The 19169-nt window shown below is 37.1% G+C and overlaps 1 protein-coding gene across 1 annotated transcript; it reads left to right on the forward strand.

Annotated features, from left to right (window-relative positions):
* Positions 1 to 9436: 9436 nt before the first annotated feature.
* LOC114273296 (ornithine transcarbamylase, chloroplastic) lies at positions 9437 to 16657 on the forward strand. The gene is made up of 5 exons (XM_028215061.2): positions 9437 to 9756; positions 13319 to 13653; positions 14172 to 14303; positions 14373 to 14648; positions 16232 to 16657. Exons 1-5 carry the CDS (start codon positions 9546 to 9548, stop codon positions 16412 to 16414), a joined length of 1137 nt encoding a protein of 378 aa, XP_028070862.2. The 5' UTR covers positions 9437 to 9545; the 3' UTR covers positions 16415 to 16657.
* Positions 16658 to 19169: the final 2512 nt, after the last annotated feature.

Consider the following 19169-nt stretch of genomic DNA (forward strand, 5'->3'; position numbering starts at 1 on the left):
ACTTGTTTGGTTTACAAGTTTTGGGAAATTTTTTTGGGAAAATTTGTTTGGTTTGGTTATTTTTGAAAACTTATTTGTAGAGAAAATTTCCCAAATTTTTTTCAGAAAATCAAACCAAACGAGCCCTTAAAGTTTTAAAAAAATAAAAATAAAAGTAAATGTCACATCAACATCTTGAAGTATGTCATGACCAAGTGGTACCACTAGAGATTTATGATAGGTGAAAGAGATAGGACGCACAATTTTGTATTAAGAGGTAGAAATATTAGATGACTGATGATAAATTTTAGGCACACTATAAATTTTAGCGTTTGATGATTGATAGATGGCATTGCCAAGTGATGCACCCAAAATTTTTCTTTCAGTTAGGCACACATATTTTCACGCGTGGATATTTTTGAAAAAATAAATAAATAAATAAAATAACTAACATAATGTATTGAAATAAAATATCTTGAGTAGGACTAAGCCACAAAACATTTTTATAAAATAGGACTTTTCACTAAACGTATTTATAAATAATCTCGTTGTCTAAATCACGTATATTCTTTTTAATTTTTGGAGAAACAAAATGGAAAAATTACATCTCAGTGGAATTTTTTACAAATAATTATAGGTTCATGAAAAAATTCAACACTTTAATTATTAAAATTCATAAACTTTACCACTGATTTGAAAAGAAAAAAAAATTCTAGATCCACACTGAATTATTATTTTCTCAAACAAAATTCACTTTAACCCTTTGTTTTACTCCGTGTGTGATTTACTTCTTAACATTTATAAATGAGCACATAATTCTTATATGTCTTGTCATATGTTTCACACTTGTTAAATTTCACAAAATATTTGACAAGGCATTTCAATTCACAAACTACAAATTACAAACAAAACAAAACAAAACAAAAAACAAAGAAAAAAAAAAGGGGGGGTGGAGGTGATAAATTACACTACTCTTGAAAATCCTAAGTGATTCGCGATTAGATCAATATTTAAATATTTAAATTCCCAATCATTCAAAACACACAATCTAAATCATCAAGCACTTACGAAAGTGATTTAGATTGTTGTTTTTCGAAATAAACAATAAATCGACACAAAAGATTTTTACGTGGAAAAATCACAATTGATGCACCTTCAATTGTGATAAAAAAACCATGGGTGAAACGCCACTAATCAATCCACTACTGAAAAAAGAAAGATTACAAAGATAACAAATAAATTACCAAACACATCCAATTTGTCTTCAAACCTTCTGTAAATCTTTCACCAAGCCTTCGTCTCGGAATTGATTAACCTGAAGTTGAATCCACAACTTCACTTGTCGAATCAACGACTATGTACAGAATCAAACTCCTTTGAAACTCTACGTTTGAATCTCCGGAATCCACCGAAGAAGAATACTCTTGAATATAACCAATCAACCTCCTTGATATGTGCTTGTCAATACATGAGTTTAATACTCATTCAAAATCATCAAGGAAAACTCACAAAAACACTCCAAAAGAAAATCTTAGAAAACCTTAAAGTAGATCTCAAAAACCTAATCCTAGTTTTGGACTAAAACAAGTATTTAAAGAAAACTGGAACAGCGAAGCTCGCTCGAGTAAAGACTCTCTCGCTCGAGAGAGGAACTAATCTCGCGTGTTTTTCCATGAGTGGCTTCGCTCGAGCGTAGACTCTCTCGCTCAAGTGTACATTCATCCTTCTCAGGTTTTTGCCAGATGCAGTCTTCGCTCGAGCGAGGACTCCTTCGCTCGAGCGAGCAAGACAAATAACTCAAGTTTGTTCACGGGATTGACAAGACAAAGGGACCTAACAACTCTCTATTGAATTTCGAAGAAAATATAGTTAGTTTCATAATTTTGGCATAATTATATTTATTTTATAGATATAATCGTAATTTAAAAAAAAAAAAAAGAAAAAAAAAAGGAACAATTGTGTATTGAAAAGAATGGGGGTGAACAAATAAACAATATCTTAAAAATTAGTATGGAGCCCAATAACAAAAAGGGTTTATTCGATTAAATTTGGATACAAACAAGCATTGATTTGGACTTACCCTTTCCTTCTGAACAAGGGGTATGGAAGAAACTATGGAGTATAGGCTTAGCCCCCAAATGGGCCATGCTTATCTGGAAATGTCTTCACCAAATACTTCCAGTTCAGTGGGAATTGAAAACACATGATATGTCGGTTAACACTAGATGTGTTCGGTGAAACTCTACTGAAGAAACATTAGAGCATGTGTTTTTTGATTGTGAGTGTGCGCGAAGGATATGGAGAGGCTCAACATTGGGGCAAGCTTTTAGTATAGGCACACCAGTGTCAGTTTATCAGTGGTTTACAGATTGGATTGCACAAGTAAAGGATAATCAACTCGTAATTCAGTCTGTGGCTATACTTTGGGTCATATGGTTACTAAGAAATAGAGCAATATTTAATCAGGGTTTGCCAACCACTGAAAGCACACTAGAGGAAGCGAGGCAATTATTTGAAATGGCTCTAAAGTCTTGTAGTGGGGCAGTTACATGTACTGAAAAGGTGTGTGAGTTACAGAATAATAATCCTCAGTTGTGTGTTTTACAGAATGTTTCAAGGTCAAGCAACGATACAGATTCATGAACTTTCATCATAGATGGTTCATGGAAATCATCTAATACCAAGGCGGGGATAGGATGGATTTGCTTGGATCACAACAATCAACAGTTCTACCAAGAAGCTATGATAATGAGACAACTTCAAAGTCCGTTGGTGGCGAAGGCGCACACATGTCTGAATGCAATCAAATGGGTGGTACACCATGGCATCAAAAGGGTAACAATGCAAACGGATTGCCAAGTATTAGTGAGGATGCTACAAAAGCAAAGCAGTGAGGATGATTAGCAGCTAACTACTATTATTAATGATATTATATATTATGCTGGTTGTTTGGACTACATATGTATTAGTAAAATAGCAAGAACTGTAATTCAACCAGCACATGCTCTGGTAATTGATGTAATTAAGTTAAAGTAATGCTATCTTTTGTTATCGTTCTCAAAAAAAAAAAAAAAAAAATTATGGATAATGTTAAATTTAATGTAAAAGAGAGAAATACAGAGAGAATTAATTGTATGTATTATTGATTGATTGATATATATTTTGATGTATTGTATGTACATTATATAGGAGATGGAGATGTGAAGTGGAGGTGGAGTGGTGGAGTAGGTGAAATGGAGTGTGTAGTGGAGTAGGTGAAGTGGAGGTGGAGTGGTGTAGTGGGTTAGGTTTAGTGGAGTAGGTTTAGGTGTACATTAACAGCCCCCCTCAAACTCAAGGAGGATAGGAACTAACCAACTTCAACAACCAACTTGAGTTTGAAGAGAGTAACAAAACAGGAAAGTAAACTGATAAATAAAATAAAACATGATAGGAGACACAGTATGGTCGTGTCAAACCGTTGTAGGAGACACTTTATGAGGTCGTGTCAGACCGGTGTAGGAGACAGTTTATGGGGTCATGTCGGACCGTTGTAGCAGACACTGTGTGGTCGTGTCAGACCGATGTAGAAGACAGTTTATGGGGTCATGTCGGACCGATGTAGAAGACAGTTTACTACAGTTTATGAGGTCATGTCGGACCGTTGTAGCAGGACAGTTTACGAGGTCATGTCGGACCGGTGTAGAGACACTGTGTGGTCGTGTCAGACCGATGTAGAAGATAGTTTATGGGGTCATGTCGGACCGGTGTAGAAGACAGTTTATGGGGTCATGTCGGACCGTTGTAGCAGACAGTTTACGGGGTCATGTCGGACCGTTGTAGTAGACACTGTGTGGTCGTGTCAGACCGATGTAGAAGACAGTTTATGGGGTCATGTCGGACCGTTATAGCAGACAGTTTACGGGGTCATGTCGGACCGTTGTAGCAGACACTGTGTGGTCGTGTCAGACCGATGTAGAAGACAGTTTATGGGGTCATGTCGGACCGATGTAGAAGACAGTTTACGGGGTCATGTCGGACCGTTATAGCAGACACTGTGTGGTCGTGTCAGACCGTTGTAGCAGACCGTTTATGGGGTCATGTCGGACCGATGTAGAAGACAGTTTACGGGGTCATGTCGGACCGTTGTAGAAGATTGTGGTGGTGCACCAAGGGGGCAACTTAGGGAGTGCGCCATGGGGTGGCTTGGGTGGTTCCCATGGTGTGTAACCATGCTCACCATGATACATGATATATGTATAACCCCCCCTCAAACTCAAATAGGTGTGAAGATAGAAACCTATTTGAGGTTGAAACAAAGGGAGCGAGAAAGCGGACCGTTGTAGAAGACATTGTATGAGTGGGTAGATAGGCTGCCCAAAAGATATACATGGATATAGATATCGAGCCCTCAAAAGTCGTGCCCTCAAAAGGTGTGCCCAATCTTTCAAAAGGTGTGCCATCAAAAGGCGTGCCCAATCCATAAAAAGGTGTGCCATCAAAAGGCGTGCCCAGTTTGTCGGCGAGCGCCGAGCGGAGCATGATGCGCGTGTCTGCCTTGGCTATAAGACGGAGGCTGAGGCTAAGGCGAAGACAAACAACTTGCGAAGAAAAACTTTTGAAAAAAAATCTGCATTTGCGGAGAGAGAAACTCTGTAACACTCTGTAAACATTCTGTAACCAACCCTTCTCTGAAACACTCAGCAACCCATAACATGGCCTCTTCTTCCCGTCCAGCTACCTAGAACATGGCATCCTCTTCCCGTGGGCTGCTCACGCTCTTTCCAGAACTGAACGAGGCCACAAGAGAAATAACTGGGGCGGTGGCCAGTGAACCTCAACCAAATACCTCTGGATTTGCTCCGTTGAACTTTCCGATGCGGTCTGTGGAGCAAAAAATGGCGGTGCAAACGGATATTGAGGCCAATCAGTATACTTTGAAGTCATGTGTGGAGACCATGACGGCGGTCACAAACCTGTCGCACCGGCTACAGAGTAGGACAAATGAGGTGCAGCAGTTAAACGCCCAACTGGCTCTGCTCCAGCGCATGTATAAGGATGCGCGAGCAGAGATAAGTGTGCTAAAGGCGGAAAATAAGGAACTGAAGCGGAAGGCCACCGTTATGTTCCGATTTGGAGGTCCACAATATGCTGCAGTGGAGGAGCAGGGAGTAGTGATCATGCCCAGCGGAGTGGGAAACACGGAGGCAACACCGGCAAGGGCCGCCCAGGACGGAGGCAAGAAGAAAAGACCGGCGGCAGAGTAGAGAAGAAAAATCCCGCCTGTAGATGTGGTTGTGTTGGTGTGGGTTGTTTGTTGTTGTTGTTGTTTTTTTTTTGGCTGTAAAATGGTGATCGGGGTGGATCCCTGAGATGAATAAAAAATGGTTTGGTGTGCAAAGCTATATGGTATGAATGGAATTTGAAAAAGATGAAAAATAAGTGGAAAGAAAAAGAAAGAAAAAAATAATAAACATATATGTGAAATCAAAATGAAAGATGGGTGAAATGAAAAACAGCGGTGTGATGTTTTTATGTATTTGTTTGTTTTTTTTTTTTTTTTTTTTGTGGTGTTGTTTGTTTTGGTTGTTTTTTTTTTTATGATGAAAGTGGGTCTGGTGGAGACATAAAATAGGGTGATGGGGAAAGAGAGTGTGTGGGAGGAATATAGTAGAATAAAAAAAAAGAGAGAGAGAATGTGTGTGTGTGTGGTGTGATGATGGGTTTTAAAAAAAAAAACAAAGAAAAGCTGGGTGTGTTGTGTTGTTCTGTGTGCGTGTGTGCAGGGCGGAGCATGTGCTGTGTAGCCAATGTGTCTGTTGTGTTGTGTATGGGAATGTGTGTGTGTGGTGGGTATATCAGTCAACAACATGATCAACACCCATTATGCTCTATCCCTCAGCAGCTCAAAACCTGAGAGAGAGAGAGAGAGATCAGTGCGGATGAAAGTAAAGAGTGATTGATGACAGATTTGTGGTAGTATGTAGCTCTCAGACGGCGACGAGGCCGCTAGCTTGATGATCGGAGACAGTGACATTGACGACAACGATGATAGAGACAATGGCGACGACGGTGAATGACGCTGAGATCAGTGAGAGTCGGTGATTGAAGGAGTTCATCAGCTTCAAAGATGTGCGTGAAACTCAGGAAGCTGTTGTAGAGAGGAGGCCTTGGCCTGGAGAGAAAGAAACTCTCTGGCAATCCGAGCTTGAACCGGAATCTGAAACCAGAGAGTTGCCCTTCCGTTCAGATGGAGCAATAGATTCATCAACTAGGAAGCAGCGGTGGTGAAGGAGAGAGGATTTAGGCAGTGATGGAAAGGTATGGGTAGAAAATAAGCGGAATAGATTGAGGTCCGGCGGGCGGCCAAGGCGAGGTTGCCGCCCGCCGATGAAGCGAAAAATACTAAATGCTTAACCTTACTCTGATACCATGTTAAATTTAATGTAAAAGAGAGAAATACAGAGAGAATTAATTGTATGTATTATTGATTGATTGATATATATTTTGATGTATTGTATGTACATTATATAGGAGATGGAGATGTGAAGTGGAGGTGGAGTGGTGGAGTAGGTGAAGTGGAGTGTGTAGTGGAGTAGGTGAAGTGGAGGTGGAGTGGTGTAGTGGGTTAGGTTTAGTGGAGTAGGTTTAGGTGTACATTAACAGATAAGATATATATTGATGTAAATTATAAGTTAGCTAACAAGAACGTTGAGAAAGCGATAGCAACTAGGCAACATTTTTATCTTTTTTTTAACCCTCAAAGGATTGGTCAAGTGGGTGCAATTTGGGGTTTAGAGGTATGCTTCCTCTAGATATTAAATTTAAATATTCACTAATTACAATAAGCTCATTGGGGCAGTCCATATAGGGCATTTGTTTTGGTTTCAAATGGAGCCCCCGCAAGTGAACAGTGAGATTAGTTTTCAGAATTAGTTGATGTGTGGTAAATTAACTCGGATATTTGGTTATCAAAAAAAAGAGTCATGTTTTTCTGAATTTTGTACAAATTTTTTTATTTTAAACTTAATTATTTTAATAATTTTACTCTAACTATGATAGTTTTGAAATACTTAAAGGAGATTTGAGAATTGACTTTTTAATATTTTAACTATTTTAATCCATCCCGAAAGGAAACTTTACTCCTTAACAATACCCTTCCAAACATTTTCTGTTAAAATAAAAAATGATTGATTTTGGAATAAGCTATTTTAATAATATTTTAACTAAAATATAAGTTGAAAAAAATTAGAATATTTATGATGACATTTTAACTTTTTATGAAAAAATATGTAAAAAAATAAAATAAAAAAAAAAGAAAATCTTGGACTTTCTAAAATATTTTTTCAAATTTTTACTATTTTTTTTATAGTAATTTTGACTTTTTAACTAATGTAGGATGTTTCTATACATACCTTAAATCAAAATACATAATTCAAAGACTAAGGCATGGGGTTTTTTTTTTTGGTGATTATTTTAGCCACAAAAAGATAAAATAGACCAAAAAGTCAATAAAATAAAATATTATATCCAAACAATAACCATTTCATTTTTTCTTTCACAAAAATCAAAAAAACTAAAAAATCCATCATAAACAAGACTTTTTAACCTCAAGATAAAATAGTCAAAAAATCAACTCACATTCCAAACGAAAACTAAATGAAAGAGATCCATACATTCAAAACATAACTCCATACTCAAAGTATTATTCTAAAACTAAATCAAAGGGACCATAAATTTTCAATCGCTAGTGGAGATCTTATCCCTTGTACGCATCCAATTATTGCACATGCATTATATTAATCTCTAAAATAAAGTTATACATATTAATTAATATATCAATTAGTATATTAATAAATAATATTACATAATTTTATTGATTTTGAATTTTTATAATTTATATAATGATTAAAATTTATAATTTTAAAATAATAATAATATAACATATATTAATATACTAATTAATATATATAACACCATTGCAATCCCTAGAGATATGTATACAATCCCTGGAGATATGCATATCACATTTTTATCCCATTATTCCACTCCTCATCCGTCTTTAAAAGAGTAAGGATCCTCTAGAATTTTTTTTCTTAAAATTTTTTAGAGTGATGCATTGTGTAGTTGAGATTTAATGACAAGTCACATCAATTTTTTAACATTAAATTTCAATCATACAATATACCACTTTAAAAAACTTTAAAAAAAAAACACTTTAGACAATCCTTGGTGTCTTTAAAAGGGTATAGGACTTTTAAATCCCCCCACCTGGCATCTGCCCATAAATTAGTCAGACAATGCGCTTCTCAAACTCAACACAAATACCTATGGCCCCGTTTGTTTAGGTTTATAGGGAGGGGATTGGGTTTGGTAGTGAGGAGGGGATTGAGAATGGGGGTTTGTTTTGAGAAATAGGGAGGGGATTAGTAATCCCTTAGTATTAGTAAGGAGGAGGAAGGGAGATTGGTAAGGAGAAGGTAGAGATGGTATTGAAAAAATAGTGAGGGGATTATAATTTTTTTTATTTTTTATATATTGGGAATTTTTTTTAAATATAATGTTTAATTTTTTATATTTTTTTATTTGTTTTATTATTTTATATAAAAATAATTTAACAATTCTTCACTATTAATCGCCTCACTATCAATCCCCCATTCTATTTCTGAAAACAAACGGGACCTATGGGTCCAATAAAACATTAAGGGGTGTTTGGGAATTTAGTTTTTTGATTTTTTGTTTTGTTTTTTTACTATAAGATAAATGTTTTACAAAATAAATAAAAAAAATAAAATTCAAACAAAATATCACATCAAATCCCATAATCATTTCATTTTTTCTCTCACAAATATCACATCTAACTACAAAAAAATCAAACTATCTTTCCAAATATAAAAAAAAATTTCTCCAATAATACCCTATAATTAAAAACACCTACAAAAAAATCCATTTCCCAAACATCTACTTTGTCTAGTTGGGGTTTTTAATTAGAATATTCTGTTGAGCATATGTAGATTTATTATGAAATTCATATTCACAATTTAAACTGTTTAATATATAAATTTTATTAAATATTTTATTTTTGTAAAAAATTTATATTAATTGGATATAAATAGACACTCGATCAAATCATATCTATATTAATAATTTATTTTTAAAATAATAATTACTTTTAACACAAATTTAATTTAATCAAATGACTAATAATATTTAATTAATTTAATTTTTTATAAAAATAAAATACTTAACAAATTTTAAATATTAAACATTTTAAATTATCAATGTAAATTCTTTAAAATTGCCATTTGATAGAAAATTAGGCTTATATTAATATGAAAAATGCTTGGGAGCACTAATTAGTGCTCCCACAAATTAGGTGCCAGGGGTTCCGCCATTAATGATGTGATGTTTTAGTTTTGAAGTTGTATTTTTATATTTTTTTAATATATTAGTGCTATTAGTGATGATGTTTTTAGTGGGATGAATCATTGTTGTATTAATATAAACCCACAGCAAAGTCTGAAACACACAGCAGTCTCCACTCCACTCCACTCCACTCCATAGTTGTTTCCCTCCCACCGAAAACAATGGCCGCCATTTTGTCTCAATCTTACCTCTCCTCCGATTCAGTCTCTTTCTCCTCTTCTTCCTCCCTCTCCGATCGCAATTTCCGGCAATCGTTCCGTTTCTCCAATAACTCCGCCTCTTCTCCGGTCAATCTTCCGGCGACTCGGCGACCAATCTCCGTTCAGGCTTCCTCTGCTATGTCCTCCCCTCCATATTCCGTAGATGGAAAAGGTCACTGTCCTTTCTTCAGCTTTTCTTTATTAATTTTTCATTTCTCAAATTTATTTGGTGTTTTTGAGTTGAAGCGCAATCGAATCTTTAGGGTTTCGGCATCAATGAAAATGTTTATTGCTATATCAAAATCTTGATGATATGAGTTGATTTCAGCTAGTTTAATATCCAACTGTAGTGATCGTAGTGGAAATTGGGGTTTATGATGAATAGAAATGTATGAGAGGGAAATATTTGCCTCGCTCCGTAGCTTCTTGCTACCAAGCTCGTCTCACTCTGTTAGAACTCCAGTATACTGTGAACAAAGCAAAGGTGAGCTATCCGGCAGGTGGGTTTGCCAAAAAACCCTTCCGACGATCAAGTTAGCTTTCTGAGAGAAGAGAGAAGGCAGAGCACTGGAGAGAGAGAGAGAGAGAGAGAGAGAGAGAGAGAGAGAGAGAGAGAGAGAGAGAGAGAGAGAGAGAGAGAGAGAGAGAGAGAGAGAGAGAGAGTGAGTTTGAAATTGCTTACCTCTGACGTCTGCATGCTCCTCCTTTTCAAGGTTGGCCATGCAACCTCAGAGATTGTGGGCGCATTACCTCTGTTGTCCTTATCTGGACAGGCGGTTGTGCTTCACTCTATACTTCTTACACGTGTAGACCAAAACCTCCAAACAGTGTTTGTCACACTGCCAAATGATATTGACGCATACCGGGAGAGATTTTCCTCTTCTCTTTATTGGTCCACGCGGGATACCCGACCGGGCTATTACTTGTGAACCAGCATTACCTCGACCTCATTTATGCCGGGCTAAATCAGACCGGTCTATTAGAGGTAGTATGCTCAGCCAAAGCCTTAATCGTCTGGAGGTAGGTGTGCTGTGCGACATCTCGGCTACACACCGCGACCCCACGGACCGTCTGCCTCAATGATAGTAGCCCCAAACAGTCTGCAATTCAGTCATCACGTGGCTCCGCTACCTTGGACCTCAATGTTGGGGCAGGTCTGCCAGCCAACCGAGCCAGCTTGGCCGGGTTTGGCCGACACAATATTCTGTGTGGGTCTAGCTCGGTACGTCATCCTATTTCGTGCAGGTCTAGCTCGGCCAAACGCATCTCAGATATCTTCAGTCCTGCACCAGTACTGTATTCAATGCGGACGCAGTCCGGCCCAACGATGCGTCCCAGGTTGTCCTTACATGGCCCAACACCACATTTCGTGTTGACGTAGCTCGGCCTACTGTTTGGCACAAATCTCCCTCTCAAGAAAGTTGATGAAAGTTTTGAATTCATTTGGATGATGGAGCGTGTTCGAGTGCGATAATTAGAAATTTTTTTTCATAGTTGATTGAATAGTGTTCCTTTGTTACTAAAGTTTAACTTCCTAATTTTTTTTTCCCCTTATCATATGATTATCATTATGATTGGTGGCAACAATAAAAATTTCTTATCATATGCTGTATTGTTTAACATTGAAACTAAACCAATTTACGTGCACCCCACAAAAATTGTTGGACACCCCATTTCTTAAGACACTCCAATAAATTTGTTGAATTAGTAGGGCATACCCGTCTATGAAACATTGGTGCAGGTATGAGCTATGAAGCACGGACACGGACACGGACACGGACACGCATACGGACACGGACACGGACACGGGACACGTTAATTTTTAAAAAATGGGGACACGGACACGGCGGGGGACACGGCAGATTTTTTAATTTTTTTATAAATATTTTTATTTTAATACATATTAATTATTTTATTTATTTATTATATTTTTTAAGTAATATGTTCTAATTAATTTTTTTATTTTATTTTATATACATGTTTATTTATTTTTATTAATATGTATAAATATATATAATATAATAGTTATATAATAATAATAGTTATATAATCATCCTTTATAACTATTATAATAATAATGCTATCAGTTATTATTATTATAATAATAATAGTTATATATTATATATATACGAGTCCAGTAGATGAAAGAAGACAAAGACGCGAGAGAGAGAGAGAGAGAGAGGAAGAAGCGATCGATCGCGATCGCGATCGCGAGGGAGAGAGAGAAGGTGAGAGAGATAGAGCTCGTCGAAGTCAAAGGGCGACTGGATCATCGAAGTCGAAGGGGATGGATGTCGAGGTCGACGGCTTACGGTGGAGGTCATGGAGGTCGCCGGCGAGTCGACTGGACTGGATCGAAGTTCAGGTTTGTTTCAACACCTTCACTCTTCTCCTTTACTCTTCTTTTTTTGCTCTGTGTCCAGATTTGGACACGCGTGTCTAGATTTGGTAGACACGCGTGTCTCCGCCGTGTCTCCACCGTGTCCCCTGCAAAAAAATAATTAAATTAAAGGGACACGCCACCCGGCGTGTCCCGTACGTGTCCCCGGCGTGTCCCGTACGTGTCCCCGGCGTGTCCCCGTGTCAGACACTGCCACGGCATGAAAACTGCCGTGTCCATGCTTCATAGGGTATGAGTACTGGTGCTGACATAATACAAGAACGTCAATACAGTAAAATCCAAAAAAGTAGGGTACGGGTATGTGTATGACTTGTACGTTTGTAAAAAAATTATTTATTTTTAATTTGAAGCAATGCAAAAATTGATTAAATGATTTAATTTGTTAAAATCTAACCTACAATTAACATTTAATGTTAAAAGTAAAAGTATAAATCAAAACTAAATGTCATTATATTAAATAACTTATAAATCATAGCTTAATTTTAAAATCATAAAAAATAATGCCCAATTAATATACATTAATATGTATTTGGGAGGGGAAAGATTTAGTACACACTTAATTTTAAAATCATGTTAAGCATAAAATTATAAATAATAATAATAAAAAAAAAGAGTCTAGTGAAAGGAATTTTATCTCTGTAGTAGAAAAAAATATTAGTTCGACTGAAGTACGTTACGGCTTAGGTATATACTAGGTACGTTTGGGCATGGCAAAAATTAAAAAGAAAAAATTTGGGTACGTGTTTCATGTACACGTATGTTAAAGTACCATATAAAGTATCATACGTTAGTAAATACCCGATACGGGTATGACATGTTTTTTGAAGTACCCATGCACAACATAGATACCCGTCATCCCATAAGCAACTTGATACGATTTTCTTGTAGTTTATTCATAATGTTTCTCTCTTTTGATACCTTTTTTGAATTTGTTGTTTTAGTTATAGAGTTTAAACATTCAAGTAGGAGTCAATGGTAACTTTACAATCTGCATGTATAGATGGTGAATTAGTTGAAGTGAATTTTATTAGTGTAAACTTTTATCTGACGATCAGGCATTTGGCTGCTTTTTGGTGGCTTATTTTCTGCTGGTTTGATGGTCTAAACTGACCAAATATTCTTTCTAATATCTTGTTTCAAGTTGGCTGTTTTTTATAGTTGCACATTACAATCTCGTGCTAATTATTCTTAACGATTTCCATTTATGCGTAGATGTCTCCTAATGTGAATGTGAAATTATTTCCAGAACCCCTCTTCTTAAAATAGATCACGTCACATAATAGGCAACAACAAAAAATTATCTGATTTCTATTGTTTATGAGTTGTTATCCAGCAAAAACAGAGCCTAGAGATTTTCTTCACATTAGTGACTTTGACAAAGCCACTATATTGAAGATCTTAGATCGTGCCAAAGAGGTCAAGGCACTGATAAAATCAGGGGACAGGTCATATCTCCCATTCAAAGGGAAAACCATGGCAATGATTTTTGCCAAGCCATCCATGAGGACACGGGTTTCATTTGAGACTGGATTTTTCTTGCTTGGTGGCCATGCTTTATATTTGGGACCAGATGATATCCAGATGGGTAAGCGGGAGGAAACTCGTGATGTTGCTCGTGTGCTTTCACGCTATAATGATGTCATTATGGCACGCCTTTTTGCTCATCAGGTACACTGATGAATTTTCAAAGTTTGATATTATTTGCACATCATAATGTATTAAAATTTACTACTTAACTCTCCCGCCTCCCGCTTTCTCTCACACCCACATGCATATCTGGCCACATCAGGTAACTTGTTTCAAATATTTGTTACAAACCTACAGCAGTGAGTAACAATTGTTTGCAAGTTTTGTTACAGTTCCTTATCAAGATACAATACAACTGTTTAGACAACAGTTGTTTCGTTGCCATATTTCCTTTTAGGGGAATTGATGGTAACATCTTAGAAAAATTGGATCATTGAATCAAAGGGATATTTGACCAATAAATCTTTAAATACTATGGCTCTCAGCTCCCTGTCCCATTTCCTGAATTAAATACTTTTCGGTCTCTATCTTTATAATCTCTTCCAGAAGAAATGAGGGGCTTCTATTACATATGAAAATAAACAATTAGTTGAGATGTTGTACTTTTCCAGGTCTTAACGTCCCTTTGGTTTTTAAAATGTAAAATTGTTGCTTTGCAGGACATTCTGGATCTGGCTAAGTATGCAACAGTACCTGTAATTAATGGGCTGACAGATTACAACCATCCTTGTCAAATAATGGCTGATGCGCTCACAATAATTGAACATATTGGTCAGTTGGAAGGAACAAAGGTTAGCCCATTTATATTTGACCATTTTAATGTTCTTCCCAATTTGATCTGATGACCATGTACAATCCAGGTTGTCTATGTTGGGGATGGAAACAACATTGTACATTCTTGGCTGTTGTTGGCATCAGTTATTCCTTTCCATTTTGTATGTACCTGCCCTAAAGATTTTGAACCAGATCAAAAGACAGTTGAGAAGGCAAGGCAGGCTGGAATCAGCAAAATTGAGATAACAAATGATCCAAAGGAAGCTGTTAGAGGAGCAGATGTTGTATATTCAGATGTGTGGGCCAGCATGGGGCAGAAGGAAGAAGCTTCTTATCGCCGCCAAGTGTTCCAAGGGTTCCAGGTATACACTGGGACAGAGCTTTTTATCTGATTAATTTTAGCTTTCGATACCTCTGGTGGCTTGCATGGGATTTAGTGTGGACCTCCAGTATTATGTTAATTTCAGAGTTGTTTGGGGTGAGGGTGGCTTTTTGGCTTGTTCTTGTTCGTCTAAATAAGCCAAAAAGCTAAAAGCCTGTTCGTCATCAACTAAAAAAAGCCAAAAGCCCATTCAACTTTTTCACTCGCAAAAAAGCAAAAAGCCACTCAACTTCCCACACGCATTAGCTTTTTTAGATTCTACAAAAAGCCACTAAAAGACCAACCCCAAATGGCATGAACTAAATTATCTGGCAAGATGTATGAGTTTGAAGTTGGTGAACTTTAATAGAAATTGACTTGGCTCTAGGGGGAGTAGATGAGGAAATACAGTTCAATTTGAAAAACTTGGGAGCTTCTATTTGCACACACTATATCCTCTTTTCTCACACACTTAATGAGAGGGTGTGTTAGGGAGTTGTGTGTGGAGGATGTGTATAGAGAGAGGTGTGTGTGTGTAAATAGATGCTCCCGAAAAACTTTCCAATGTAATATGTTTTGGGGGGCATGAAATTATTATACTGCCCCTTCTTTTAGTTCTAGTTTATTACATATTGAAAGATGTACTTAAATTTGAATGAGTTATCTATGGTCTGGTTTGGCATTACTCTGTCTCTCTTTTCTTGGTAGCTATTAATCGATATGACACATTTAAAGATCACAGTGCCCAATGTTACTGCTTGCAGGGCTCTCATTTTAGCATACATATAGGTAAATCTGTATGTAATGTCGAGTGTGTTACAAAACTAAGCCACATCAGTTGACAATAAGCATATCGAGAGGGGATTAGAATTACTCCAATTATCACTCTTTTTTGTTTTTTTTGTGTCAATTCTGAATATGACACTGGATTGACCAAGTGCTATTAAGATGATTCTGTTACTAGCCTGCTGTGGAATTTTTCTTTGCTGGATTCAAAATTTTGACTTCTTGATAGCAAAAGAGAGGACCTTTTACAGAAGAAGGTACAGCAAAAAGATTGTTCTGGAACTTCTTGTTTCTTGGACTCCCAATCTCTCTCTCTCTCTCTCTCTCTCTCTCTCAAGAATGAGGTGTGGACTGAGACACAAACTCTTTCTTCCAAGAAGCTCTGAAGATTTGAAAGCCGTGGTGTTGTAGGAGTGGCTTCACAGGCCTTTTTTAAGGAAAGATGCATATTTGCAATCTCTGAGCAAAACTGTGAGACAAATAAGTTGGGGGTGATATACATTACACCGTATATGTCCAGTGGTCCTAAGTGCTAATTCTGATGTTGTGGGTTGCATCTTTACATTATCTATCTATTTAGGAGCCTAGCTCAAGAGGACATTTAATTGTAGTAACAACTTATGTTGATCATCTGTTAGAAAATAACCCATGCACATGATCTTACAGTGGTATGATGATGACTCCATAGAATTGTTTTTTTCCAGTAGTGGATAAGATATTGTTACCCATCATCTCGTTTTAGCTGAAGTTGGATATCTCTCTTTAGTCTTTTCTGACTTCGCGTGCTATTAATTGCAGGTGGATAAAGCTCTTATGCAATTAGCTGGTCCAAAAGCCTATTTTATGCATTGTTTACCAGCAGAAAGAGGCGTGGAGGTTACTGACGAAGTTATTGAAGCTCCAAACTCTATCGTCTTCCCCCAAGCCGAAAACCGAATGCATGCACAAAATGCAATAATGCTTCATGCGCTTGGCTTGTGATTGCATCGTTCCTACACTATCATCTTTGAATGTAGCCAATTTAGTTGGTTTTTCTTTAAATTCGTACTTCCAATCTTCAACGGTGCTAGAACATGAGCAGTTTTGTCTGTACTTTTCATGTTTTGTGTCATGTCAAGGGAATGGATCTTCCATGTTTGGAGCTTGAAGTTAACAGTTGCCATTCTTATGCTTTGAGGATATTCTAGTCAATGTTAAAGTTACAGCTTGCTTTTGTCTGTTGAACCATCTTTTTGTTTTTCACCCCTTTCTTTGGTTAAAGATAAGAACTTCAAACATATGAAAAAAATAGTTTGCAATGATAGTATTTAAAATTACACAAATAAATTGACCCTCTCCCCTTTAACCTGAAATGAAAAACAAAAACAATTAAATTATCAAATTAGAGGATGTGAAGCTCTGCTGCTGCTAGTGCCACTAAAAAATGTTGTCATCTCTCTTCAGAGTAGAAGTTGTTCAAGCTTCTTGTGAATGGAAGGATGAAAGAACCAGAGAGTGTTCACTCTCTCTCTCTCTCTCTCTCTCTCTCTCTCTCTCTCTCTCTCTCTCTCTCTCTCTCTCTCTCTCTCTCTCTCTCTCGTTTGCTTCTTCATTTTTTTCCCCTGAGGTGTTCTTTTTCTGCCTTAACTTCTCTTTGTGCAGTTTCTTTGGTTTCTTTCTCTTCAATTGCAAAGGGTTTACTCAGATTCTCCCCTCTCCTTTGTAATTAGGCTCCTACTGTTTTTGGAGGTCTTCTTTGTCTACCAGTATTGTTTGTATTGCAAAGAAAATGATTTGTTTAAGTAAAAAATTAAAGCAGAAACCAAACAGCCACAGAAGACTCAATTCAAGCTTAACATATTAGTGAGTGAGTTTCCACCTGAAAATCACTATGAAATGTAATATGGATCAGATAAATAGATTGAATTTGAAGGAGACGATAATGGGTTGGGCTACAAGTTGCTCGCCCTTACATATAGAAGGGTAAAATTGTATATAAAGTATCTATCTATTTCTTAAAGAGTGAGTCCTTAATTAGCACAAAATACTAAATTATTTATTGTGAGACACAGAAAATCCTCTCATATGGATTGTTGAAGAGATCCAACGAAGAGATGAGCTTAGCTCCAGTATATCTGCAAGGATGAACATAGTCAGTGCCACCCAACTGGGGTTGCCGGCCGGAGACACTCTGATAATAAAATTAGCCACTGGAATCAGAAAAGGAAGATGAAGAAAATCAAGAGTGTTGGTGTGCTCTGTGGCAAGGAGATGAGGCATACCTATCTTCCATGGGGGGCCTTCTTTTTTTATATGGGGGTCTGATATTTGTTTGATGGGCCTCCTTATTTGGGTTGGACCCAAATGAGTTGATATTTTTTCTAGCTCCCACAATTGTCTCAAAACTTTTATTGTCTTCAGTAGAAGGAATAAGAGTTTTTATTGCCGAGTTATGCTGTTCAAATAGATGTTAGGTCTCTTGATAAAGAATACATTTGATAAATGAATAATATGAATGAATGAATGAATAGCTGGATGGATGCATGTATATACTAATGTATGTAAAAATATATGTATAACTATATGTAGAGAAGTGAGGGGTGAACTAAAACCCAGTGAGTAATACTAGTATGAAATTGTATTACATGAGTTTCAACCAAATCATATCATAAGTGATTACTTGTCATATCAAAGTTCACAAAACATATATATATATATATATACATGGTAAATCCAATAGTGCATGATGAGACTATATAGGTCTAATATAGGAACCCCTCGGGTCTACATCAAATATCTCTGTAACGATGGGCCACAATATTTTTATCCCCAGGCGAGGGCCGTAGGCCGCAGTATTATAACCCCCGGGCGAGAATCGTAGGACGCAGTATTATAAGCCTCAAGCGAGGGTCGTTGGCCGCGGTATTATAATCCCCGTGCAAGAGTTATAAGCTGCAGCATTATTATTCCCTGGGCGAAGGTCGTAGGCCGCGGGATTATAACCCCTGAGCAAGGGCTACACTAAGGATGCCACAATTACTATATGTATGATTTGCTTCGAATTCAGAGACCTTTGCTAATGGCGCTCTGTGCCGAGTGCGAAAATTGCGCCGTATTTGAAGACTTTTGTTGATTTTAAGTGGTGATTAATTGCCAATATTGCAAGAATTTTGAATAGTGCATCCCGTGTCATTGATTGCCCTATTGTTTTCGAATGACAGTTGTTAGGCGGAAGGAATTCAGATAGGACATTGACCAACATTGTCGAAAAGTAAGCCAAGAACAAATTGTTGACGCAGATTCCTTGCCCCATTGCTTAGGAAGGAAAGTTGTTAGTCGGAAGGAAGTCAGAATAGACTTGAGCCAAAATTGCCGAATGATACGGGCTGTTATATAGGCGGGAAGACGCCAAATTTGTTGAATTCAACATTGATCAAATGGTAAGCATGGCGGCAAAAGTGTTGTTTGAGCTGCGATGGATATGGGGCAGGGCATATAAAATCTACAAATGCTTGGTATGGAATTTGTAAAATCAGACCATATAGATGTATTCAAAATGCTCCAAATAACTAGAAATGACTATTGGATCGTTGTGATTGGACTTCCGACGGCGTAGTTTCATGGTGCGAAATCGCAAGTACTATAAATCCAAGTTGTAGGTCCTGTCCCAATTGGTGATATATGGCTAAGGTGATGAATGAAGGATCAACGAAGATGAATGATTGTGGCCTAACTTCGTGAGCTTGCTGTTGAAATT

Source organism: Camellia sinensis, chromosome 6, assembly GCF_055761805.1.
Source record: "Camellia sinensis isolate YWXY chromosome 6, ASM5576180v1, whole genome shotgun sequence".
In the NCBI taxonomy this organism is placed as follows: domain Eukaryota; kingdom Viridiplantae; phylum Streptophyta; class Magnoliopsida; order Ericales; family Theaceae; genus Camellia; species Camellia sinensis.